This window comes from Crocuta crocuta, unplaced genomic scaffold, assembly GCF_008692635.1.
Source record: "Crocuta crocuta isolate KB4526 unplaced genomic scaffold, BGI_CrCroc_1.0 scaffold316, whole genome shotgun sequence".
Lineage (NCBI taxonomy): Eukaryota > Metazoa > Chordata > Mammalia > Carnivora > Hyaenidae > Crocuta > Crocuta crocuta.
In genome coordinates, this window is record NW_027529682.1 from 129,240 (window position 1) to 154,979 (window position 25,740).

The 25,740-nt window shown below is 52.5% G+C and overlaps 1 protein-coding gene across 6 annotated transcripts in view; it reads right to left on the reverse strand.

Annotated features, from left to right (window-relative positions):
• GRAMD1B (GRAM domain containing 1B) overlaps positions 1-25,740 on the reverse strand; it is a 161,972-nt gene that overhangs the window by 26,155 nt on the left and 110,077 nt on the right. For 5 of the 6 annotated variants that reach the window (XM_077763065.1, XM_077763062.1, XM_077763063.1 and 2 more), the window contains 2 exons: positions 15,044-15,254; positions 8,737-8,757 (listed from right to left, as the gene is read on the reverse strand). In XM_077763065.1, coding sequence (XP_077619191.1) covers positions 8,737-8,757; positions 15,044-15,254 — 232 coding nt within the window. Of the gene's footprint in view, positions 1-2,529; positions 3,336-8,736; positions 8,758-15,043; positions 15,255-25,740 lie in introns of those variants that run through there. The other variant, XM_077763064.1, reaches the window with a different exon arrangement.

Consider the following 25,740-nt stretch of genomic DNA (forward strand, 5'->3'; position numbering starts at 1 on the left):
AACAGTAAAAAAGCAAAAAAAAAAAAAAAAAAATGAAAGCAGCATATGCTGTAGATGAAAGTTACCCGAGGATGAAGGCAGGTGCACGACCCAGGAAGAACCACGCATCGCGACAGAGAAACATGTGTACTCCAACCAGGAGGTGACCTACTTAGGCCAGGAGCACACATCTGCATACAGACTGTCCCACTGATAATGACGGATAGGGCTTAGACATTTATACTCTCTCACCCACTTCCCTGGGAATCCACTGACATACAGCTGTGGCGACAATGACATGCCCTTTAGACTGTTCATTTTTGGCTTTCTGTGGAGCTCGCTGGCCTGCGAGCAAACTCAGGCTGTGGCTGAGCACACTCAGAGCCTGGACTTGACTATCTGAGCTAAGTGGCCCAATGGCTTTTGGGCTAGCGGGAACAGGAATATCACAGAAAGTTGGAGGAGACAGAACGACATGACTTCAGTTTGGGGAAGATTTCCAAAAGAGCTCCGCCCCCCAGGCAATGCTATGCCATAGAAGCCCAAACTTCAAAAATCACCTGCCATGTGTTTGAACCAAGCAGCAGGGCCACTGGGAGTATCTAGAAGCCAACCTCTCCTGTGGCTGGAAAAGATCTCCAAATACAGCACTCCTCTGGCCCATATGTTAGCTCCAAATCGATACTGAGATATCCAATCTGACTGGCCACCTGGCCTTACAGGACAGAGTGGGCACACTGAAAACCCTGGCTTGACCACCTGATCACCATTAGGTTCCTCATTAAATCTAACTGACCTTTTTTTAAGTTTATTCATCTATTTTGAGAGAGAGAATGCACAAGCTCACCACGAGTGGAGAAGGGGCAGGGAGAGAGAGAGACAGAGTGAGAGGGAGAGAGAGAATCCCAATCAGGCTCCATGCTGTCAGTGTGGAGCCGGGAGCAGGTTCAAACTCACGAACCATGAGATAGTGACCTGAGCCAAAATTAAGAGTCTGAACCTACCAGGTGCCCTCCCTCGAGCTATAGTTCAGCTAACACGAAAAGAGTTATTACCATGCACCAAGCATTGTCATTAGCCCTTCACATATGTCATTTCACTTGACCACAGACTGTTTTCATGATTCCCATTGCACACACTAGGAGTCGAGGCACATAGAGGACAGGCAAGTTGTCCAGAGTATGTGGTTACGAAGGGGGAGAAGACAGCATGAACCCAGGTGGTCTGACCCGGAGCTGGTTGGAGTCACTGCTCCACGTTGCCTCAGGGTGTCCGACAGGTCAGCCCAGCAGAGCACACTCACTTGCAGATGAGACGTTCACCTGTTTTGGGGTCCCTGCCAGCCTTTCATGCCCACAAGGGGGTCTTTTTGCCCAGGGGTGTGGTAATAAAGTTTCAGTTTTTCTTTTAAAAAATTTTTTTAGCGTTTATTTTTGAAAGAGAGAGAGAGAGAGAGAGAGAGAACATGAGTAGGGGAGGGGCAGGGAGAGGGAGGCACAGAATCTGAAGCAGGCTCCAGGCTCTGAGCTGTCAGCACAGAGCCCAACGCAGGGCTCGAACTCACGAACCAGAAGATCATGACCTGAGCCGAAGTTGGACACTTAACTGACTGAGCCACCCAGGTGCCCCTACAGTTCCAGTTTTTCAAGGTGAAAGGGTTCTGGAACTTGGTGGCAGAACAGTGCAAATGCACTTAATGCTATTGAACGGAGAAGTACTTAAGATGGTCGGTTTTATGGTCCTTACCATTACTAACTGGTTTTAAATGAATGCGCCAATCAAGCAGCTTTTCGTTTAGGACATTCTACTATCAGTCCGAGGACCAGCTTACCCGAGGCCCCAAGCCCCCTTCAGGTAGGTGTAACCAGGCACCATGCATCCAGTTACCTGAAGCCTGGAAGTGTTCCTATTCCTAATGGGCTTTCCCCATTGCTCCCTTACCCTGGCTTCCCTCACATCCACTGGGAACTCAAGACATTTTCCAGAGGTGTGTAGTGCATGGCATCGGGCCATAATCTCCAAATCAAACCTCTGGCAGATGGAGGGAACTACTCCTCCCTTCTCCTCAGAACAAAGCTGCAGCTGTAGGGAGCTGGGGTGGGGTGGGGTGGGGAGGGTTAGGGAGGAGTAAATCCAGCCCCGACCTCTGAACTCTGCCAGTTCTACAACTGGCTTGGGTGCAGGGACTCCTTAACTCAGCCTTGCAAATCAATGTCTTGATTTCGCCCAGGCTGCCCGTCTGGATGGTGGGCCAGCCTCTGCCTCCTAGACTTGGTCTGAAGCAGAGATACAGTAGGAAGATGTTGCCACCGCAGAACCTTCTGACTCAAGTGACCATGACCCTGTGCCTCTGCCCCTCCCCCCACATGCCCTTACAGCAATCTTCTCCAAAAGTGAGGCATGGCTCACCTATTTTAATTTTTAAAAGCCAAAGAACTTTGGCTCAAGGATTATCAAGGTGCGGGGCCCTCGGGTGGTAGGGCCAAGTGAGGAATCACAGGCCCAGGGGGGACGGTCACACGGGCCCGCAGGAGCTGGAGACACACTCACGGCTGGGATTTCCTCCGATCCACGCCCGAAGCAGGGCTCTGCACCGGCAGGTGCATCTGTAAACCTCTCCAGGTACCACTGCAAAGGCTGGCTGTCCTGCTCCAGCAGGAGGCTCCAGACGACCCCGGACTCCGTCAGAGATTCCATTGCTCCCCCGCGGCTCCACCTCACAGCTCCTTGAGCTCTGATCCCCTCAGGATGAAAACAGTCCGTCTGATCTGGGCTGGACGCAGATGGGCTACCTCTGGCTTCTTGGCAGAGAGCCTATGTAGCCCTGGCTGGCCTCCTCTCTCCTCCTAGAGCTCTGTTCCCGGCACAGAACCTCACGAGTGGGAGGGTGTGGTCAGCATGGTTCTTGGGACAGCCTGGCCAGCCAGTCTCCCACAGCCAGGTTTTGCTTTGTCCCCCTTTGGCTCCTACGGTGTGGCCGGTCGTTGGGCTGGGGGTGACCCCGAGGGGATGTGGTGAAGCCCCTCTTCTGGTCACCGCAAACAGCCACTTCAAGAGGCTGGCTGGGGCCAGATGATGCAGACGACACAGCAGGTGCACAGGGCCGGCTGAGGGCTCTGAGCAGCAGGTGGACAGGATGACCCCGCAGCCAGGTCCACAGAGCCACCCGCTGGTTACTCACACGCAGCTCCTAGTCAGTCAGGAACTCCCGGGAGAGCATGGACTCCCAGCTTCCCAGCGCCGTCTGGCTGGTCCCATGCACTCTCTTCCCTGGGCGGGCACTGGTCCCTATGACTCACGGCCCTCTCCCAGGCAGAGCGGCCACCACTGGCTGTGGCAACAAGGCCTGCTCTCACCCCTACCCCTACACACACCCCTTTCCTCCCAGACCGTGCTCTGCTTAGCCGCCCAGCAAACAACATCTTTGTTAGGCTCGCNTAACAGCGGGGACTTCTGGAGCACACTCTCCCCTCACTGACCCACCCGTCCAGCAACCACCCTGTGTGCAGCGGCAGCAGGAGATTGGAAAGTTTGAAGATGTGCTGGTGGGGAGAAGTTGGGCAGATCGCCAGGAGAAGCTGAGGTCACTGGCTCCGGGGTCCCTGCCCTGCCTCTAGCACTAGCAGAAGGGGGACTCAAGGTCATGAGGACTTCCAGGCAGCTCCTCAGACCTTGAGGGCCAAGTAGCAATGCCAAGAACAGAGAATTTGACCCTGAGGTCAAAAGGAGACAGCCGAAGTAGGGGAGCTGAGGCCTATGGGGCCAGGAAGGGGTCTAGACAGAAGCTGGGGCAGTGAAGAGACAGCCCTGGGACTGGGAAGATGTGGGCCCCCAGAAAGTCAGAACTTTGAAATGAATGGGGCACCTGCCTTTCCCCCCACAGCTATGCCCACTGTGCCTGCCGCGAGGGTCCCAAGTCTGCACATGATGAAGGGAGCCTCTGGCCTAGGAGTCTCTGGGGTTTGAGTCAGTGGCACTCAAACACGAGTGTACTTTAAAAGGTCCTCACGAATGCATTAAAAATGGAGGTGCATGACTCCCAAGTCAAGTGAGGTGAAGTGAAGATTCTGACTCTGAGGTCTTGCGGTTAAAAGGCGTTAGAGAAAGTAGAGCTTGGCTCCTTCCCCAAACTCCTCTCTCTCTCTCTCCGTGTCCACACACTGGATACACCCCCCGGCCGCCACCTGTCACAGGTGCAGGCTGGTAGCTCTATCAGACGGCCATCCTCCCCAGAAGGGGTCCAAACCTCAGACCCCAGGCCGCTCTCCTGGGCCATACCAGACCCCAAGATGTACGCAGTACTTAGACCTGCGAAAGCTGAATCCTGACAGTAATTGCCCAGAGACACTTGTGTATTGCTGTGGGCCAAACAACGGGATGACCTCAGTCAGATGAGGCAAGAGCAGGGGATACCCAGAGAGATAACTCTCAGGAGACACGTCTCAGTGCTCAGCCTTTGTCTCCTACACCACCCACACTGGGCTGGGCAGGGGAGGGCAGGGCAGCAGGCAGCTTTGGGCCTGAGAAGAGGGAAATGACCCTGGGCTAAACATTAACTCTATGGCAAACACTGGGAGCTGGGACCAAGTGGTACCCCCTCCCTGGGTATGGCACGGGGAGGGAAAGGGTGGAGGAGCTCAGGAAAAAAACAGATGGATTTTCAAGGAGCCCTGGCCTCGCCTGGAAGAATTCAATTAAGACCCTCAAAGGAAATCCTGGCCCTTCAACCAAGTCCAGGTAGGAAGGAACCAGATGTAGGAGACGGGCAGGCAATGAACAGAGAGGAGAGAGAAGGGAGCAGATAGCATCATGCAGAAAAGCAAGGAGGGTGAGACTGGGAGGGGGTCTCATCAGGAGAGATGGGACCATTCTAGAGAAGGTGAAGGACAGGGGTCGAGGGGCGGAAAGACTTCAAAACCAGGAGTAAATAGCAGCATGCAACGGGTAGAGCTAAAGGAAGGAAAGACGGCCCCTCGTGGAAAGAACAGGCTGCCGAGGCTGTCAACAGCAGGTCCCCTCTCAGACCTCCCATTTTCCACTGTCCCCCTAATGTCCCCATTTCATGCCCACAAAGCTTTGTTCTCCTGCTCTCAGTCTTGTGCCTGCCAGACCTGCTTGGCCGGTCATTCTAGAGGATTGGGGCCATCGCTTCCCTCCCCACCATAAAGCCAGCACCCTCCCCAACCAGGGGCATGGGGCAACCTGGGCACTGCGTCTCTCCCAGCCACCAGGGCCTAGGCTCCTGACCCCTGACCTCAGACAAGCTCCTTCCCTGAGCTGCCTTGATGACTGACCCCCAGGAAGGAGGTGAAGCAGAAGAGGACAGTACCTGTGCTCACAGGAGGCACTGGATGGAACAGCCGTGTCTGCTTCATCCAAGATGCAAGCCCACCGCACCCTGCAGGGGCCACCTTTCGGGGGGCAGACTACACCCTTCACACCCCAAACTCTGCACTTGGCTCCCTCCAGAAACTAAAGCCCTGTTTCTGCTCGTCCCTCTACTTCTGGTCTACCAGGGGCTGTGCTGCCAAGTGGGGGGGCCTTGGTGAATAAAGCTGCTGGTCAAGTAAGTAGAGGGGGAAGGGCTGAGGGGAAGGGGCGTAGACATAATCAAGCTGGGGAGGCCCTTAGGGCAGTTGTAGATTGCACTCCTTCTAACCCCACTCTTGACCTTCATATCATAGCCCTGCCTAGAGACCAGAAGCTCTCATGCCACAGCCCCTCCATGTGTCCCAGGGCCTGGCCACCTCTCACCATGGGTCCCCCCTCTTTAGGCCACGGTGGTCTGCCACCATGGTGACAGCTCCTCCCTGGCTAGATAGTAAAATGCGGAAGGGAGGCAGGTAAAGGAGGGGGCCGGGGAGTGGGTGGGGAGGTACACACCTAAGCTACTCCAACAACCCGAGCTGTTCTCTCAGTGGTCAGCAGCTCTGAGATGACCCCCAGTCCTGAATCTGACCTGGACATTGGTGACTGTCCCCAGAGCTGGGATTACAGAGCCTCTGCCCATCCAGTCAGTGATGGCACCTCAGCCACCACAAGTCGATCGAGGTGGCTCTGAGGCAACACCCAGGCGGTGGCTTCCTGATTGAAGCAGGGCAATGGTGACTCGGGGAACAGTCACGCTCAAGTCCGTGCTACAGATAATAAGCACACGGGTACCACCAGAGCGGGCAGAGAAGGGGGTGATGTCTGCTGTGTGGAACGGGCAGCCTCATGCTTCCTGCACAGACACCGGAAGTAGGCCAGGCATCCGCCTCGGCCTCGGGAGGAGGGCAGAGTTCCCAGCCAGAAGCCAGCCTTGCTAGGGCTCTGCCCACCACGCCACCTGCTGATCTCCCTCATGATGTAACAACAACCGGAGACAGAGTGGGAAGGTAAACTACACGCAGCTCCTGCCGTCTCTGGCTGGGGCCGACTGGAGGTCCCTCGTCACCTCTCAGTGTCCTAGCCTTTGCTCCGCTCTGGCTCTTCCCCCCAGCGTCCACCTAGCATTTCTCTGTCCCTGCTCTGCATCATCCCATCCCCTGGCCCGTCCCTGCCTCGCATCAGGCCTCTGGAGAGGAAGCTGTGGAGGAAGGCAGACAAGGAACCATATCTGCCCGGCAATGCTGAATGAGGGAGCCAGGGTAAGGGGGGCCGCAAGAAAACACTGCTGAGTGGACCCCCAGTGTCTGGAAGAAGCCCCAGGGAGAGAGCACGCGTCGTAGACAGGGGCTGTCCGGAGGTGCGCTAAATGCTGCTCAGCAAAGAGCCCCCTGTGCACTTGGCCTCTGTAAGTTAATGGTTTGTGCCAAATGGAGAGTCGATAATGTTTCTGGAATTCACTGGGGGGTGAGGGGTGGAGGCTGGAGGAGACACTGACCATCTGTGCATCCCAGAAAGGCCTGGGAGACGAGGTTAAGTGGAGGCCTGTTTTCGGGGGAAACACGCAGTCAGCGAGGGTCTCCGGCTGCAGGGCATCGATCAGAAAGTGGGGCTCAGGCAGCCCAGCTCCTCTACCATCTCCCACTATCTGTTGTTGCTGGGACGCCTGGGTTCTGGGCCTCAGGCAGTGCCTGGCCCTTCCAGCTGGTCTGCAAGAGGCAGCGTCCATTTCCCCCTTCCCTCAGCCGCCAGCACAATGTGCAGGGCTGGGGCAGATGCTGAGGGGGGAGCGTGGGGAACCCACTGGCAGCAGAGAGGCAGGAAGAGCCAGCCAGAGAAGGGGAATCAGAGAAAGGAGGAAGGAGGAGCTGGATGGAAGAGCCGGAGAAGAAAGGGTAGGGAAGGACGTAAGGCAAAGGGAAGTGGACCAGAAAAGCTCGACTGAAAGAGAGTGAGAGCAAGAAGAGGCAAGACAACCAAGATGGGGACCTGCATGTCCAGATTTGGAAGTTTCAATGGTCTATGTCTGCAGCCACCTGCTTCCTTTCGGGGACACTGCTTTTGCAATATGGCTCAGAGGGGCGGAAGTTTCGTTAGCCCCCACACAGCTCCCAAGAAAGTGGCCCCCACCCTCCTCCCTCACAGAAGCAGCGTCTCTCTCCTCCAGGAGGTGAGCTCTAAGAAGTGTGGGGGTGAAGACCACAGTGGGTCACAGGGAAGGGCTGGGGGGTGGGAGGCTGTAGTCTGGGTTTTCCCTGACACAGGCCGCCTTGGCCCACAACTGGCCTCAGTCAGTGAGGCCCTCCAACCTCTGCCTCGTCCGTGCCAGGCTAGGTGGGCACAGCTCCCCATGGAGCGGCAAGTGCCTGACCTGGGGGAATCACTGAGCCCCATGGGAGAATATCTGCACATACACACAAGTGAACCTGACCCAAGTCCTTACATTAAACCCATGCCTCCCCACTCCCACCCCCACCCCTGTGTCTGCAACCTCTGTCCCTCACAGCCACCTTCTCCCACACTTGCTGCATGCCCCTGAAGCCTGCCGGGGCCCGGCCCTGTGCTGGGGGCCGTGGGGAAGGTGGTACCTGCATGATCAGTCGGACTCGAGTGTGGGGAACAGCAGGCTTGGAGCAGGAAAGACAGATGACCTAAGGGAAGGCCCTCCACTGTGCAGTCCCAGAGGGCAGAGTACAATTCTGTGGCAGGCAGGGGCCAGCTGAGAGACTTCAACCAGCTGCTCTCTGGGGGAAAAGTTCAAAATGCCATAGCCCAGTCTATGCGATGGGGGTTGGGGTCTTGGAAGGGACTGCTTACTCCACAATCCAGTTTCTGGGTATGCAGCAGCTGGCTGGGCCACCACTGGGGATGACATCAGGCTACACCTTCACCACAGACCCAGGAGTGGTGGGCGTCTTCTAGAAGGAAGACGCCCCTTGGGGCAGAAGTCAAATTCTCCTTCATGGGACAGCCTCTCTACTAACAGGGGAAAGTTTTCTGGCTGCTTCACCCCCAAACTGTCTTGGCTGAGGGATGGAAACTTTGGCCCTAAGTTCCGACTCTGGGTCTGTCCCAGTCCCCAAATTCTGTCTGGTCTCTGGATGCCTCCCCCGGCTGGTCCCCTCCACTGGGGCTGGAGGAGCCTTGTCCAGGAGTCGAGGAGTCCTCCCTGAATCAAATCCTCCCTCACCAGCAATCCTGTCCTGCTGCACTGGAAAATCAACGTATCTGGTGTTTGAGGGAGGGGGCTGGTCAGGGGCGCCTGGACTTGCTCAAGCCCACGGGGTGGCTAAACCTCATGACACTTCTGTTTCCCAAACCGCCTCCATTCCCCTGCCCCCCACCCACTTCCTGTATACCCAGACGAGAAGAGAAAACAGGGATACTTACGTTATACCAACTCTGGCTTTTCTGAAAGGACAAAATAAGAGAAAGTACAATTAGTCGGGGACGACATGGTGGGAATGGCCAGGATCCTCCTGGCTCCAGAGGGCAGGTTACACAGACAGCAGAGGGTGGGCGGGGAGGAGGAATCCAAATGCAGCTGAATGCTTCCCATGGGGCTGCTCAGGAAGGGGCCTCTTTTCTCAAGACAGCTCCAGAAAGGAGGCCCGGGGAGCAGTCCATGCTGGAAACCTCGCCGAGGTCGGGGCGGCAGGCAGCGGCAGCACCAGCCAGAGCTCAGCTGGAAGGGAGTCGGAGCCCCATCATGAGGTTTTCTGATGGGGGTGAGGGATGCGCTGCAGGCATCCGAGACCCGGTCCCCAGATGGGCCCTGACCAGAAGCAAAGTGCAGGTAGAGACCAACCCAGCCTTCTGCTCCGAGTGAGCCCCTCTGGAGAAGGTGAGATGGGACCCTTTGGGGGAAGGAAGAAAGGGGCTGCCTGGAATCTTCCTCCAACTATGTTCTCAGTGAGCAGAGGCGTGAATTTCTGCTTCTGCTCCACGGCTGGCTGAGCACCCAGGTGACAAAGGGGTCCTGGGGGGTCCACCCTGGGAGGCGAGTTGAAGCCCATGACTGCCAGCAGTCTCTCCCAACTCTGTGCTGCTGTCCCTCCGTTCCCAGCAAAGTCAAGACCCCGTCCCGGCTCCAGACTTCGGGAGCTCTCCGTTCCCTGTCCCGGGCCAAGGATGCTTGTTTTCATGGCAACGGAAAGTTGTTCAGAGCAACAGGGATGGCTAAAACTGTGCTCTGTCTACCACCAGTCTCTGATCCCGCGTGAAAGCCATACAGGCAGGAACGCGCACGCGCGCACGCACACCTGTCTGGGCCCCATACTCGTGAGGTGCTGATCCAAAAGTTTAGATTGGGGATGGGCTATTTCAGGCTATAAAAAGCTTCCCAAGGGTGTAACTCGGCCAAGAATCTCTGCATCGGGGAAACTGCCTGCAGGTCAACAATGACACGCACAGGTGTGGATCCCGGGTACAACTGGCAAATTCACCCTCCCACCTTGTCAAAGGGGCCCCAGCTTATAAATAAGGGGAGGAAAGGACAGTTGCTGTCTCAGGATGTCCCCTAGGAGCAGGTCTGGCTGGGAGGAGGGCGTGTGTAACACAATGTGGTCATGCGACCCCTTCCCCCCTACACCAGCTCCCCCCGGTTCCACCAGAACTCTCTAGATGCTCTCTGTAGTCATTTCCCAACAAAGGCTGTCACTCTGGTCCATCTGGAAGCCACATACTCGAACAACAGCCTTACCTTCTCCTCTACTCCAGAGGTCTTAGCAGGTAAAGGGGCCAAATCCGAATATTTAAAACCAACTATTTCACTGTTGAGGGAGCTGCTGCCCCGTGGGCATCCTGGACCTGGATCTGACTGTCTGGTGAAAGCCACCCATTTCTGGAGCAGAGTGGATGGGGCAAAGAGGCCGTGTCTGACTCTATCTGTACCTTGCTAGGTCTTCATTCCTGGGTCCTGCCCCTAAGATCACAGGGCATGAGGCTGGGCAGATGTTCATTGAATCACACCTCCCAAATATGGAGAGGAACCCTCTAGAAGCTACCAGCCTCGCCTGCCCCATACATTCTGGCATTTCATCAAACCAAAGCCAGGCCCTCAGACACCTGCTTCCCAGCTGAGAGAACTCTGTCACCTGCCCCCTAGCTCCTCACCCCACTGTCCTGGCCTTCGGGTTAGACCCTGGGAGGAAACGGGACAGCAGGAGTGAATTCGGGCTGGGTGCAGGGGCCCCAAGATCCTTTATGGTTACTCTTACAAGGTGCTCCCACTCCCGCCTAAGGTATTCCTGTATTCCCCGTGCTGCCACACAGATAGGCGTCCCTTGGGAATATGTTCGGAGTGACAAAGAGCCTCCACCAGGGAGCCTCTGTCCCATTTCTGTGTGACACCTCTGTGTGTAATACTTGCTGTTTTGTAAAGGGAGGAGGGGATAAGAATTTGTGTTCCCAAGTACTGAAATGTGCGAAATGTACAAGCGAGAGCAAGAACTTCGGTCTTGTCCCTCAGTGTGACACTCTACCCTAATCAGCCATCTCCAGGCAGCTTCTGGTCTGTCATCACTGAGGGTACCACTGGGGGAAATGCCTCCCACCCCACCCCACCCCTTGCCAAATCCTCAGTAGTTCCTGGAGTACCCACAGTGGGCATCAGTCCCTGAACTCTGACCAGCCTCCTGGAGGCAAATCTCATCCTCTGGCTTCACTCTCCCAGGGCTGAGTCCCCAGCTCACGGGGACAGGGAAACCAGAGGGGCTACAGACCCAGGAGGGGAGGAGGGAGCGAGAGCAGAGGCGTCCAGGGGCACGAGTTAGGGTGTCTGCCCTAGCGGCTTCCCTAAAATGCCCCTCCGTTGCAGACAGGGCCAGAGGCATGGAAAAAACAGAACGGGGAAGGGGGTGGGGGGGTTGGTGAAGGCTTTTCTCTCAGGTTATGAATGGATTTGGCTAAAAGGGAGGGAGGAGTCCAGAAACGTACTGAGAGCTGCCCAGGAAGGGGAACTGGGCAGAGGACATTTCCACTGCCTCCTAGAAGGGGTCTGAAGAACAAGCACTAAAGGAATATGAGGCCCCTGGAAAGAGACCCACCTTCCCTAGAAACATCTCCCCAGTGCAAAGCTCCTGGGGTCAGGAAGATGGGCCCTGGGGGATCAGAATAGGGGAAGAGAGGAGCTCTATTCAGAGGAGGTATTTAAGAAATGAAAGAGACTTCTTACTTTGATCAGGTTAAGTCTGTCATACTGGAAAGAAAAAAAAACCACAAAAATTAGGGTTGAAAAAACAAGAAAAAGGCCAAGGGGAAAGTTGCGGTGAAGCCACAGAGCTGGGTGACACAGCACACCCAGAGTAGGAGGACTTGCCTGCTGGGGACATGGCAGCGGCTGTCCTAGAGCAGGAGCTGGTGGCAGCGGGTAGCGGCCGCCGGCTCCCCCTAGTGGCCGCAATCCCGCACTACAGAGCAGAAGCTGGGTGGCCACGAACTCAAGGGGTCTGGGGAAGAGGAAGGAAGCCTTGACACCTAGCTCACCGCTCTGGGTGGGGCTGCACCCAGGAAGGGTCAGCCTCAGCAGCACAGTTACACGTTCACAGGAGAGGGGCCTTACTGATCACCTAGTCTGACCCCTCCGTATTAATACGAGGAATGAAGGCCCTGAGAAGGCAAGGCAGACCCTGCCTATGCCTGGCTCCAGGGAGAAATGGAAGTACTCTCCAGCTGGCCTGGAAAACATATGAGGTCATCTCCTCTAGGAGACGGGGTGAAGTGGCCTGGTGGCGAGAACAGTAACAGTAGCTCTGGTGACCAGATCTCTTAGCCGCAGATACATCTGGTTGACCTGAGACCATGTTCCACTGGGCGAGGGGGTATCCTAACCAAGGAACACACGCTCCACCTCTCTTCACCTCACCTCTGCAGCTCTCCCTCGCTTTCTGCTCCAGGCCCCTGACCTATGTAGAACCTAATTCCTGTAGTCTGTGGGCCCCTGCACACCTTTGTTTCGCTGTGTGCAAAACCGACCTCAGCTGCCATCGCTTCCCACTGAGGTGGCAAGGCACCCCTTCACCCACAAGTCAGTCCTGTCCCAATGGCATTTAGAGAATGGTGGTGTCAGTGGTGACAGCCCGGCAAGAGTATGGGGTTGAGGGGAGGAATCCATCCAAACCAGGGAACTGCAGGACGATGTGTCTGCTCCTCAGAGGGGAAGAAAATCTAGACCTCCCTTTCCCAGCACCTCCCTCTTCAGCTCCTCATGAAAGAGGGACCAAGGCTAACTGAATTCAGCTCTTGGTCCCTTCACAGTGCCTCATTTTGCCTTGCAGAGTTTCAGCCCGGCTCAGTGGACCAGCTTCCTGAAAACACATCCCCCTCACTCCACTCATACATGAGTCCTCCAGCCTCTGACGTGGAACATCCCCAACTACGCACGGGCCCCTACAAGTCGAGTCTGGTTTATGGACAACGTAGGCACGCTTCTTATCTCCCTTCCTAGACCATAGGCTGCCTACAGTTTCCCAAAGAAGACCTAACCTTTGTTTCCCAAAGAAGACCTACCATTGAGATTTTTAAAAACCCTCATTACTGAGTACTCACCTCAACCCAGCACCTGACTAAAGCAGCTCTGGGTGAGTGAGGGTGGTGACTGAGGAGCAGCAATAACGTGCTCACCGAGTGTCTTGCTAGGCACAGGGGTAAAAGGAGAAGACGCTGGTAGCTTCAGCTCAGACGGGACCAGAGAGACGGAATGACCTGATGCCCGTATCTTGCAACATGTGTCCTCTCACCAGCCAGAGCTGTGAGGGGCTGGGATGGGGTGCTGGCCCCACAGAGAACTCCTCACTCCCCCCAGGTAGAGTGCCTCTTTCCCTACCCATAGCAAGCATTCCCCATGTCAAGTCTTCGGAGCCAAGATGTGCTTCGAGCCTCAAGGTCACAGACTCTGGGATTAGCCCTGTAGTCTCTCGTTCTTCCCTCAGGAAAGAGAACAGCTGTTCGCCCTCCTCCTCCCCAAAACACTCACAGAGGCTCAAGACTATTATTAAGTCATCCCTCTGCTTTTTCTTCTCCAGGCAGCATCCCACCTCCTTTTCCCCTGTGGGGGTTATTTCCTGAGCCCTGACGTCCTAAAATACCTACTGCTCATGCTGGACTCCCTCCGCATTCTCTCAGGGCCTTGGAAATCCTGGGGGCGGGACAGACCCCGGCACTGCCCCCTGACCTCGTCGCATTGTTACAGGGCCTGGCAGGGGCTACTATCGATGTCCACCGATCTCCAGATGCTGGTACCATGCCCTTCTGGAAGAACAGCTCCAAGCTGATCATACTTCAGGATCCTAAGAATACCACGCGCCCCCGGGATGGGCAGTGGGTGGAAGTGGTGAGGGACGCCCAGGCGGACCAGCTGTCAGTGGGCAGGCAGAGGGGAGGAGGGTGCTGGGTAAGAGCTTCCGAGGTCACTTTACTGCGCCGGGGAACTCAACCATGGGTATGTGTGACCCTCAATCATCTTGCCCGGGGAATGTGGACTCACCCACTAGTGCAGGTGCAACGCAGCTGGATGGGGCCTCCCTTCCCCCAGTGCAATGAAACTAAGCCCCAGCAGGACTCTGCTTCTAGATGGCTCCATGTAAGGAGGGAACAGATTCCCAGCCCAAAGCGGTGTCTGAGGAGCAGGCAGAGACAGGGGAGGATGGGGGACGGGTCTGTTCTCCGACTTCAGGGGCAACAGGAATGGTCTCTCTGTCACTTCAAGCCAGCCTGCCAGGGGGCAGTGGGGCCGGCCCTTCTGGGAAAGGGACCAAGCAAGACATGGGCCAGAGTGGGCGGGGGCGGAGGGTGGAGTGCGGAGCGCTACAGACAATTCAACACCGAAGGGGAGACCAAAGACAGAGACAAAAGATGGCTTACTTTTGAGAGGCGCTTGTGAGACTAAGACCATGCATGCAAAGGAGGTATTTGGGAAATGGTGGGGAAGAAGAGGAAGAACAAGAAAATCAAAAGACAAATCAGGTGGGAAGCCAGCTCCCGTGCCTCCCCGGGGCCCCCTCCCCTCCCCGGGGCCTAGGAGTCCAGCCATAAAGAGAAGCTTTCTGAAGGAGCATCTAGGCAAAGACATCTCCTGCTTCCCACAGGACTGAGGAGGGGACAAGAAAATCTCTGGGAACCTGTAAGTAGTCTGGGCCCCCCCTGGGGCTTATTTTATGTCTATCCTTAGGCAAAGGCTCAGGCCCTCGACAGGCGGCACTGACACCTGAGGGGGGGTGGGGGGGTGGAGAGGCCGTCACTGTCCTCCTGGCCAAACGAGTACCAAGTGGGTTATCACCAAAGGTGAGGCAGAGTGATAGCTAGGGTGGAGGGTAAAAACCCCACTCTTCCCTGAGGACTCTCTTCCTGGCACTATAATCGTCCCAGACAAGGAATTTGAAAAAAGGAAGCACGACTAAACAGATGACCCTCCTGGTCCCCAGAGCACCCTTTCTCCAAATCTCAAGGCACATGAGGCTCCCTACCCCAAAGAGAGTGAGCAGTCACTGGGGAACCATTTAAGTAGTGTCTGGGGCCACTCTGAGTATGGGGCTGAGGAGATCACATTTAACTAGGGTCTCCCCTGCTAATCCCCACCTCGCCTCACTGACACAAGGGCCTTGGAGGAAGGGGCTGTCTCCCCGACTGGCCCCACAACGCTGGCTTCCCCGCAGCCAGCTGACGAGGAAGCACAGGGTCCCTGCAGCGCCCGACTCACCTTGGAATTTTTGCCGCCACTTCGGCCGGACTGCGAGGAGCAGCTGCGCTGGACGCCCTGCTCCGGCGTGGACGGGGACTTGTCTGAGGAGTGATCTGAGCCCTTTTCCACCATGGTGTCTCCGTCCGGGCTCTGCGGGGTTGGCGAGCGAGACCGTTTCCGGAGGATGGGGGAGCAGGCCGGCGTGCTGCGGTTTGAGTTACTGGCAGTGCTGCAGGGGCAGATGGAGAGAGGGAGCAGGGTGGAGAGGGAGGGGAGGAGGAGGAAAGACAGGCAGTCAGTGATTGAAGGCCAAAGATGGGTCCCAAGGAGCCAGCTCAGGGAGCCAGGGTTAGGGGCTGGGGAGAAACAGGGAGAAAAGGGCCTGGCTATGAACTCACTGCACCGTAATACTGCTGTGGGCCAGGAGGGGGCGGTGGTGTCAGTGTGAAATGGCTTAGAAGGGGTAAGTAGGGCAATTAGACATTTAGATATTCATCCATCCATGCGACCATCTGTCCATCCATCCAAATATTGTTCAAGCCCCTATTACATGCCAAGAACTGTCTAGGGAAAACAGAATTTAAGAGCTGAAGGACTCGTTAGAGATCATCTAATACCATGAACTCCTTTTAAACACACAGCATAACTAGTTTTGATGTTTTGTTTTGCAGGTATGTGCCCATAAAAATAGTTTAGAATAATCCTACTTTCAAAGCAGTCATGTGCACATTATTTCACTAGGGTCTTAAAACATTCCTCTACCAAGGCACTAATGACAAGTGCTATAATCCCAATTTTTAAAAAATTTTTTTAAATGTTTTATTTATTTCTAGGGGAGAGAGAGAGAGAGACAGTGTGAGCAGGGGAGGGTCAGAGAGAGAGGGAGTCACAGACTGAAACAGGCTCCAGGTTCTGAGCTGGCAGTCAGCACAGAGCCCGACGCGGGGCTCAAACCCATGAACCGCGAGATCATGACCTGAGCAAAAGTCGGGCGCTTAACCGACTAAGCCATCCAGGCGCCCCTATAATTCCTATTTTTAAGGTCTTCTGACTTGCAGTTCATGCACACCATAGTCCCTGTAAGCCATGCTGCCCCCTGCTTCCCCTCCCCAAGGCAAAGATGAACACGGCAGAAGTTCTCACATTCCATAGTCCCCTCCACCCAAATTCGTTTCGGTATCATATATGTCCCCCAGTACCAAATCCACTTATGCCAAGGCTTACAGGCTATATAATTACTTAGTACTGGACGCTCAGCTTGTGCCCTAATGGAACGGGATAGGAGATGAAGAAAGAGGGGAGGGGGAAATTCAGTTAAGTTCCAGCAAGTGTTCGCTTTGCACTGGGAGAATGGAAGCAGGACAAACACGGAAAAGGACAAGGTTAAGTGGGAAAGAGGGGAAATGGGAAGGGAAGCAAAGCATGGGTGAAACTGGGAAGGCAAAGATGAACAAGGGTAGGTGGGTGAGAAGCTGAGGGTCCCTCTCACCCACTCAGGGGTCAGAGAGAGCAGGGCCCGGCTTCAGGAACAGCCCAGATCTGATGCTGTGAGGGCCCCTCCATCACAGCCCTCCCTAAGTGAGTGGCAGGCAGGGTAGGGAACACTGATATTTGCATGAAGAGCCAGCTGTGACCTCAGATGTCCCATCGGACCCATTTGCAATGAAAACCATGCCCCTCTCAGCAGAACCGTGCACCTGGGGATCCTCAGCAGAGAAGGAAGGAAGCCCAAAGCTCACACCAGCAAGTGGGGAAGGAGGAGAGCAAGGAGCAAATGCAATGCTCTATCTTTTAAAAGAAACTGACGGAGAGAAGAAGAAAGAAAGGAGACCAGACAGAGAAAGGAAAGACAAAGGTAACCCAAGGATGTATGTATGGAGACACGGAAGACCCAATGTTTTGCTTCCTCCTAAAACAGAATGCAGATTTAGGCGTTGTTTACAAAACTCATAATGACTCTTGATTTCGGATCAGGTCATGATCCCAGGGTCACGGGCTGAAGCCCCACATCAAGCTGCGGGCTGAGTGTGAAGCCTGCTTCAGATTCTCTCTTTTTTCCCTCTGCCCCTCTCGTTCTCTCTCTAAAATAAATTTTAAAAAGCAGCATTTCTTCAAATTCTCACCCCCACCNCATTTGGAAAAGCACAGCCTTGGAATAGTGGCGAGGGGGATCCCTGGGATATGGCCTCTGGGGGAAGCCTCTGGAAACTCCTGAAGGGCAAGCTTGGGAGCTCATCTTTCTAGGGTAGCTGCCTCTCACTCGGGCCAATTTCAAACCACAGCCAAGTACTCCAAGGACTGAACTGTCTTCTAGGATTACTTTACTGGAAGAAAGGTCAGGAACTCTACCCTAACCTCCACTACTTTGCTCATAGACGTACCAGAGTATGGATGATGCCTAGCACGTGTCCATCTTGGTCACAACACACTTGCAGCTCGGCTCCTGTCTTTCCCTTCAATCAGGGACATCCTGACACAGGGTGACTCCAGGTGCGAGAATGGAAAGGAGATCCCTTTATCCTTCTCCAAACTCTCAATCCCCACTGGAAACAGGCTGTTGAGGAGGGCTTCAGTGAGGGTTGGGTAAGAAATTCTAACCTGGAGGAAAGTCACGCCAATGACCCAAAACCACATGAATCTCCCACACACCGATCAAACTGTCCATGAGATCCCCTCACCACGAGTGGCCCCATATCCGCTGACCTGAGTGATATATGCCACCCAAGGATACCTAAATTCCTGCTTTCTACACATCAGGCGGGGCGCCTGGGTGGCTCAGTCGGTTGAGCTGACTTTGGCTCAGGTCATGATCTCAAGGTTCGTGGGTTCGAGCCCCATGTCGGGCTGTGTGCTGATAGCTCAGAGCCTGGGGCTTGCTTTGGATTGTGTCTCCCTTGCTCTCTGCCCCTTCCCCGCTTACACTCTGTCTCTAAATAAATAAACATTAAAAAAAAACAACAACCCCACACATCAGGCAATCAGCTTATTGATCATTTCAGGATCATGAGCCCTCCCAAACTGGCACCTCCAACCCCTTAAAAATAGCTAAAAGTTGGGGTGCCTGGGTAGCTGAGTCGGGTACACATCCGACTCTTGATTTCAGGTCAGGTCATGATTTCACGCTTCGTGAGTTCATCACTCCATGATGACAGTGTAGAGCCTGCTTGTGATTCTCTCTTTTTCCCTCTCCCTCTCTCTGCTCCTCCCCGACTTGTGCTCTCTCTCTCTCTTAAAATAAGTAAACAAAAAAATAGCTGAATGTTATGAGGCACTAGTTTATTTCGTTTCCCAGCCAACCTATGAAAGTGTTGATGGAGATTATTATTCGTCCTCTTTTTCAGGTGATAAAACTCAAGTTACTGACAGATTCGGTAATTTGCCCAAAGTCACACAGACAGGTAAGCGGCGAGGGAGGATTTGAAACATGCCTATCTGATGATACAGCTTGTTCTGGAAACCAAGCAATCGGTAATATTTGCCGGCTGAATAGACAGAAGGATGGGTGGGGTGGCTGGGTGGATGAAAAGAAAGAAGGAATCAACTTCCTGCCTCCAGTTTTCGATCCATTCTCTATTTTGCTGTCGCAGTAAACTTTCTAAAAGGTGATTTTGCCAATTTGACCGTCTTCTCCCTTGCTTAAAGCCCCCTATGGTTTCCAACCTTAGAATGAAATCTGAACCCCAAACTATGGCCAAGAAGTTCCTCAATGATCTTTTTACTCCAAGCTACCTCGGACAGCTCCATATTTGCTACCCCTCCCAGCGGACCCTGCCTTGGCCATCCAGGACTCCTTACAGATCCTTGTGCCACGTTCTTGCTCTTCCGTATCTTTTCAGTCTCTCTCATTATGAAAATACCATTTCTCTCTCCAATCACCCTCCCAACATTTACCCTTCTAAGCCCAACTACCCCATACCACCCCATCCCCATGCTCCATTCCTGTAATCCTTCACTATACAGGAAGACAGCTGGGCTTCTAACTCACCAAAATCACTACATTTGCTACATACCTAACTCTCTTGAAAGGTACCCCATTATCCTATAGATTTGAATGTCCTGCTGAGCAAATAAAACCCAATTCCTCTGCATCTGAGAGCCCTACACTATTGTGTCTTTCAAGCGATCTCTACAATGGGCCATTAATCTGATCCTGCTACTGTTATTAGTAATAGATTGCATTATATTTCAAAACCTTGGGGACTTAAAGCTGAAAAGGACCTTAGATTTATATTACATAAAGGGAAGGAGGACTGGTATTGGAGGAGCTACTCGACCATGATTTCCTTCCAGAACTTTGAATATATCCAGCTTATAATTTCACATATAAGAAATCTAAGAAATAGGGAGGTTAAGTGCCTGCCAAAGTGATATGCTTTCATACCTGGATCTTCTGCTCCACAAACACACAATGGGCATCTGGCATTCAAGTCCATAATGGTGAATAAGAAAGGATCCCTGTGCTTGGGACATTATGATCGGAAGAGCCAGACACGTGTTCTGCTCCTTCCAACATAAGCAAAGGGTGGCAAGACAGGGAAGAGTCCAGAAATCTTATCTAGACTGCTTCCTTGAGAATACGGCACTGGAGACATGAGCTGGGTCCTAAATAATGTGTCACAGTTAGCCAGGTGAAGGCACAGTAATAGGAGGGAAGAGAATGTGCTGGGGCAAAACAAAACAAAAACCCAGAATAAACAAAGGTGCGAAGGCCTAAAACAGCACAGGACACAGAGCAGCGCAAGAAACTACGTGTCCCTGAGACATGTGTAAGCTGATGTACACGGGATTCCTGACACTGTCAACTTTCCCCAGGAACGGATCCACTGAGACCCCCACTAGCTACTTTAAAAAAATTTTTTTTAATGTTCTTATTTATTTTTTAGAGAGAGACAGAGTAAATGGGAGAGAAGCAGAGAGAGAGAGGGAGACACAGAATCTGAAGCAGGCTCCAGGCTCCGAGTTGTGGGCACAGAGCCTGACGTGGGGCTTGAACTCACAAGCTGTGAGATCATGACCAGAGCTGAAGTAGGACGCTCAACTGACTGAGCCACCCAGCCCGCCCCCCGCCGCCAGCTACTTTTAACCCACTCACTGCATGAGGGCCCCGAGGTCATTCAGTCATTTCCCATCTCTCTTCTTTTTAAGATCTCCACAAGACTTTTTCACTCCCCTCCTGGTCACTTTGCTAACAAACAGTGCTTCCTTAGGTCTAACACAAAAACTCAGGCTACGTTTTTATCCTACTTCCTACGCTTGGTTGAAGTCCTTAGAAAGAGGACAAAGCCTCTTTGGGCTCTCTATAGCATTTCCCACCCTCGCCAGGGACACGGGAGCCCTCTAACTATGCTTTCTTTTCCCATCCTTATGCTTGGTATGGTCCTGCGAGCCCCAAGCACACTTTGTCAGCAAGCCAGCTCCCTGATCAGCCATCCATTCGTTCTTCAGAGCCCCAAGTAGGGCAGAATAGTTAGCTGGTGTTCCTCATTCTGGTTCACTTGTTTGCCTCCCGTGTAATCATTTCTGCCACAGGGATTACAAGATATGTGTTTGTCGCTCTGCACCCAAGCCTCTACCTGCTGGGATTGCAAGGGCCCCTTTTCTACACGCTCGCATGTTCTGCTGGCTTGGCTCATTCCCAGATTCCCACTCGCCCTCCACATACCTGGACACTTCATGTTTCATATCATCCTTTCCCCCATGCCCAGCCCCGCCATGACCCGTCTGATCAAATGGTTAGCCCATAATAGTTTTAGTGCCAGGACACTGGTAATTTTTTGTCTCCCTGATATATTCCAGGGCATCCCCAAACTAATAGGAAGAACATTTAATTAGAAATTCAGAAAGCCAGTTTCAAATGAAACATTTGTTTGTGGAGGGCCTGCCTGGGCCATAAGTCAAGATTCATTGCTGACCTGTAGAAGTGCGTCAGCAGACTTGGGCTTGAGTCCCAGCTCTGCCACTTGCTGTGTGACACTGGTCTCCGGGTCTATTCAGACAAATGAGCGATATTAATATGTATGTCCTAGAACTGTAATGTCAAATGAAATGATGTGAGTGCAATATTTAGTGCAGTGCCAGATACATAATAAGTGCTCAATAAATACTACAGAGCTGCCATTACTGTTCAGAAAACTTTTGTTCTGGGGCGCCTGGGTGGTTCCGTTGGTTAAGCATCTGACTCTTGATAGCGGCTCAGGTCGTGATCTCTCAGTTGTGACATTGAGCCCTCTGTCAGGGTCTGTGCTGAGCTTGGAGCCTGCTTGGGATTCTCTCTCTCCCTCTGTCTCTCTGCCCCTTCCCCACTTGTGCTCGCTCTCAAAATAAACAAACATTAAAAAAAAAAAAAAGGCGGCTTTTGTTCCTCTCTGTAAAATGTGGAATAATACCCTTGCCCTCCTTTCTTCAGAGGAATATATGGACATGCTTCACATGCTCCCAAGCAGGACTTCCTGCTGTGGGGACCTGGGGACCACATCCACATCCTGGCATACTTTCTAGAAGTGCAGAATCCCAGTCCCACCCCACACAACAGCTGTCCATTTCCAGAAGATGGTGTTAGGAATCTGCATCCTAAACAAAGCACCATAGCAGATTTTGCACTCTAAAAAATGAGAGGATCCCCAATGACCTCATTAAAGGATAAGTGACACGTCTGTCCCAGATGACAGAAACTTGCTTACTACTCTTTGAGAGAATTGACCATTCAGAGTCTACCATGTCACCAACTCGCTGGAACAGAAAATTGGTTGTCTGTCACAGAAACTGGCAATGGAGAAGAATCGGAGTCGGCGCGGAGATGTAGTTCTCACAGCGAGGCCATGACCTCAGCACCCGATGGGATAATGTCGCCTTCGTTTGGTGTGGGGAGCCTGACAATTATCATTAGAGTCCATGCCTACAACCATATGACAACCATCTCATCCCTCCCTGCCTTTAGTAGCATCTAGTTAAAACAGCTTCTGATCTCTAGCGGTGCCTAATTCTTCTAATTCCTAACAGACAGCTATTCTGTCATCCAATTGTGCGCCTCCCATCTCCATGCCAATTGCTAGGTTTTGTCAGTAACCCTCCTCAGTTTCTTCTATTAGCACTGCAAATATCCATGTGAATTAGCCAGCTCCACACTGATTCTTCCTGAAGCACAAAGCCTACAGGTATCTTTGCGTAGCATTTGCATGAAATTTACACGTTGCCTGCAAAAGCCCCTGTGAAGTCTGTCCACCTGAACTGGTTGCCAATTCAGTGCAAAGCTGTTTTTTTCCCCATTTCCTCTCTGTACTCTAGCTTGTCACTAGAGTCAGCCTGACAACGTCTCTGTACCCTCATAAAACCACAGCACGGTAGGTGGGAAGGGCAGGACCCAACAGGAACTTTATAGATGGGGAACTATGGCTGGAATCACAAATCCCAGTGGAGCCCCCAATTCCCCTTGGATCTTCCTCCTTTAGAGAGCAACACAACAAGTCACTGAGAAAAAAATCTTTCCAGGCTCCAGGCCTGCTTCACTCCTTGTTATGAGGTCCTGGAGCTCCCAATCTTGGCCCCCTTTGCCCATGAAGATAAAAGCAGTCTTGAGGCCCCAAGAGACGATAGGTGCAGAGAAAGATTTGGAAGCTCTTGTCCTGTCCAGTCCTCTCTCTGATGGATGGGAAGCATAAGGCCCAGAGAGATGACGTGACTGTCCACCAGCGGGATAACAGGAAGCTGGACATCTTGACGCTCAAGCGCAGGGGGCTGGACAGTGCAAGTCTCAGTGTCCCTCCGGATCCCTCCGCTTTTTAGGATACTGGATGGATGGGGCGCCTGGGTGGCTCAGTCGGTTAAGCATCCGACTTTGGCTCAGGTCATGATCTCACGGTTCGTGGGTTCAAGCCCCATGTCAGGCTCTGTGCTGATAGCTAGCTCAGAGCCTGGAGCCTGTTTCAGATTCTGTATCTCTCTCTGACCCTCCCCTGCTCACGCTGTCTGTCTGTCTGTCTCTCTCTCCCTCCCTCTCAGAAATAAATAAAACATTAAAAATTTTTTTAAAAAAAAGGATACTGGATGGAGAGGAAGTATCGGCTTCTCTTAAGAGTCTTAAGAGGAGCTCCTTGTGACCATGTATGGAGCCCACCCTCTGTGGACCTATTACTTGGAATCTAAACCTGGTGACAACTCTGCCATTCGGTGCAGTTTCTTCTTTAAGGAGGAAAGCCAACTGTGACTTTTGTGTCAAACTGTGATTACCTGGTTGAAGACAAAGGCCAGGCAGCGTCTAGATGCTTTTTTGCTGTTGCTGTTTTTGTCTTTTGTGGGGTTTTTTTGGTTGTTGTTGTTTTTAATGGCGTAGAGTTTCTCTTCCCAACTTATGCCACAGTGGAGCTTTAGCCTGGCATGTTTCGACTGGATGTAGCAGCATGCTGCATTTCAGCAAGGGGCAGGAAAGGAGAGGGGTCCCAGGACACTGCCTTTTGCTCTGTCACAGTTCACACAATGCCAGCAGCAGAGCCTGACACTGAATGGGCCTCCCTCAACTGCTGCAAGAGTAAGATTTTTGACAGAGATGAACATCTCGTTCCCTCTCCTGTGGGTAACTTGCTGAAATTCCCTGAGGGTTTTCCAGGTTGGGCCTTTAGGTAAAGTATACAGGGTATTCAGGGACAGGGTTCTATTTGAAATTCAGAAGAATTCTATTTGAAACCCAGAAGGTAGAGCCACAGACTGTTGCCACATCAGACCACAGGGAGAGAAAACTGACAAACGGAAGACTGACAATTCTCCAGACTCACCAACTGGCCACCGGTCATCCATACACTGTCCCAGGCCCTGCCCTCTCTCTCATGAGTCCACATCTCTGTAGACATCGTATAGATAATTCAGGTCACTTCCTATAGCCAACAAGCTTCACTTACCCAATTTTCCTTTCCTATTTTGCTCAAGTAACTATAGATTGTTTACATAAAAATTTTTTTGGTTAATTTTACAAAGGAAGTGAAAGATAGCAGAACCCATCCGAAACATGTGCAAAACATTTAATACCTCATTAGAAATCTATTTAAGCCCGGAGGGAAGTACTTGTTGTGGGGAGGAAGTCCTAGAGGGGACCTTGGTTGTTGATGAATTTATTAACTGGCCAGTTAATGTAAGGGCAAGGTCCATGGAAAGTCTTTGGCCAAGCAGAGAAAAGCAGACCTTCAATTACCCTTCGATTGGTGATCTCAGTCCAGGGAGGTGATCGGTGGAGGGAGAGCCAGAGACTGGGCAAAAGCTGTTTGCCTTTCCTACTTCTAACTGAAGAGAAGAGATCCCTGATCACAATGGCTGGAGCCTCCATCCATCGTACTCCCCCGCTCCCTGGCTCTCCGCAGCTTCTGTTCAGCCCAGAGTTTGGAATTCAATCCAGGAACAGGCATGACAAACACTATTTTTCATTTCCATGGAGACCAAGGCCTGCAATAGAACCAGGACTCCATGCCTGAAATGCCAAAACAGCCTGACCCACTTTTCCCCCTTCCTACAAAAACAAAATAAATTTGTTTGGGTCCTGCCAGGGCTCAGGGAGAAGCCAGAGCTCCTGTTATCTCTATGGACATTCTGAAGAGCAATGAATGATAATGACCTTTGAAAACTCTACCGATGCTTAACAAACTGTCAGAAGTCAGACACAAATGGCTTTCCCCAAAAGGCTCTTCGGCCAAATCCATCCTGTGTCCCTGTCCTAATCTTCTGGAGGGAGAGGGTCCTATCCCCTAAGAGATGTACTTAATGGCTGGCAATACGACTCCCAGAATCTGAAATTTGCGAACTGTGTTCCTCAACAACCTCTTATACCACCGTCTCACTCACTCTCCTCTGGCCTCCGTGGACCTTTCTGTTTCTCGAACACACTAAGTCCACCCGCTGCTCCGGTGTACTGCTCTTCTGCCTGGAACTCTTTTGAGTTTTGATTTCTGGTTCCTTTTCAACCTTCAAAGTTCAAAGGTCACCTCCCTAGAGCAGCTGGTCTTGAAGGACCACTGCGTCTAAAGTGACTTCCCTGTCCCGCAGGCAATCACGATCATGGCCTGCCTTTCCCCCTTGATGGCTTTTAGCAGGAGCTGTAATTGTCTTTGTCGTTGTTTTGCTGAGTTTTCTATCAATAGAGCGAACACTCCGTGGGGGACAGGGCCTTGTCTACTTGTGTGGGTCGCCAGCGCCTCTAACACAATGACTGGCATAAACTTGGGACCGCAGATTCACTGCATGAATAAAGGAATGAGCTCTTTTTAAAGCCATTCAATCCACTGTTCGGCCACTCTTAGACAGTTCTTTCTTAAGCCTGCCCTAAATCTGCCTTCTTGTAACACAAGCCCACTGGTTCTTATTCTGACTTCTGGATCCATGCAAACTGAAATGTGTGACATCACTTCCAAGTTCTTTGCTGGCCTGGCCACTTTCTCTACACATCAGCATATATATCTGAGTTTAAATTCTGAGCTGCTTTGTGCTCTTGAGAAAAATGATTTTATCTTTCTGTGAGTCTGTCTCTTGTCTGTTGAAGGAGCACAACTTTCCTTACTGGGGGGGAGGTGAAGAATCTTAAAAAGCAAACCAGCAAACAAAGCTCATTCGACAGTCCCTCCCCCTAAAATAAAGGTCTTCCTATAATTGCTCACCGAGTTAAAAAAAAAAAAAAAGTGTTAGAGAAGCAGGAAGTGAATTCCCAGTTAAGAAACTGCATCTTTTTTCTAAATTCT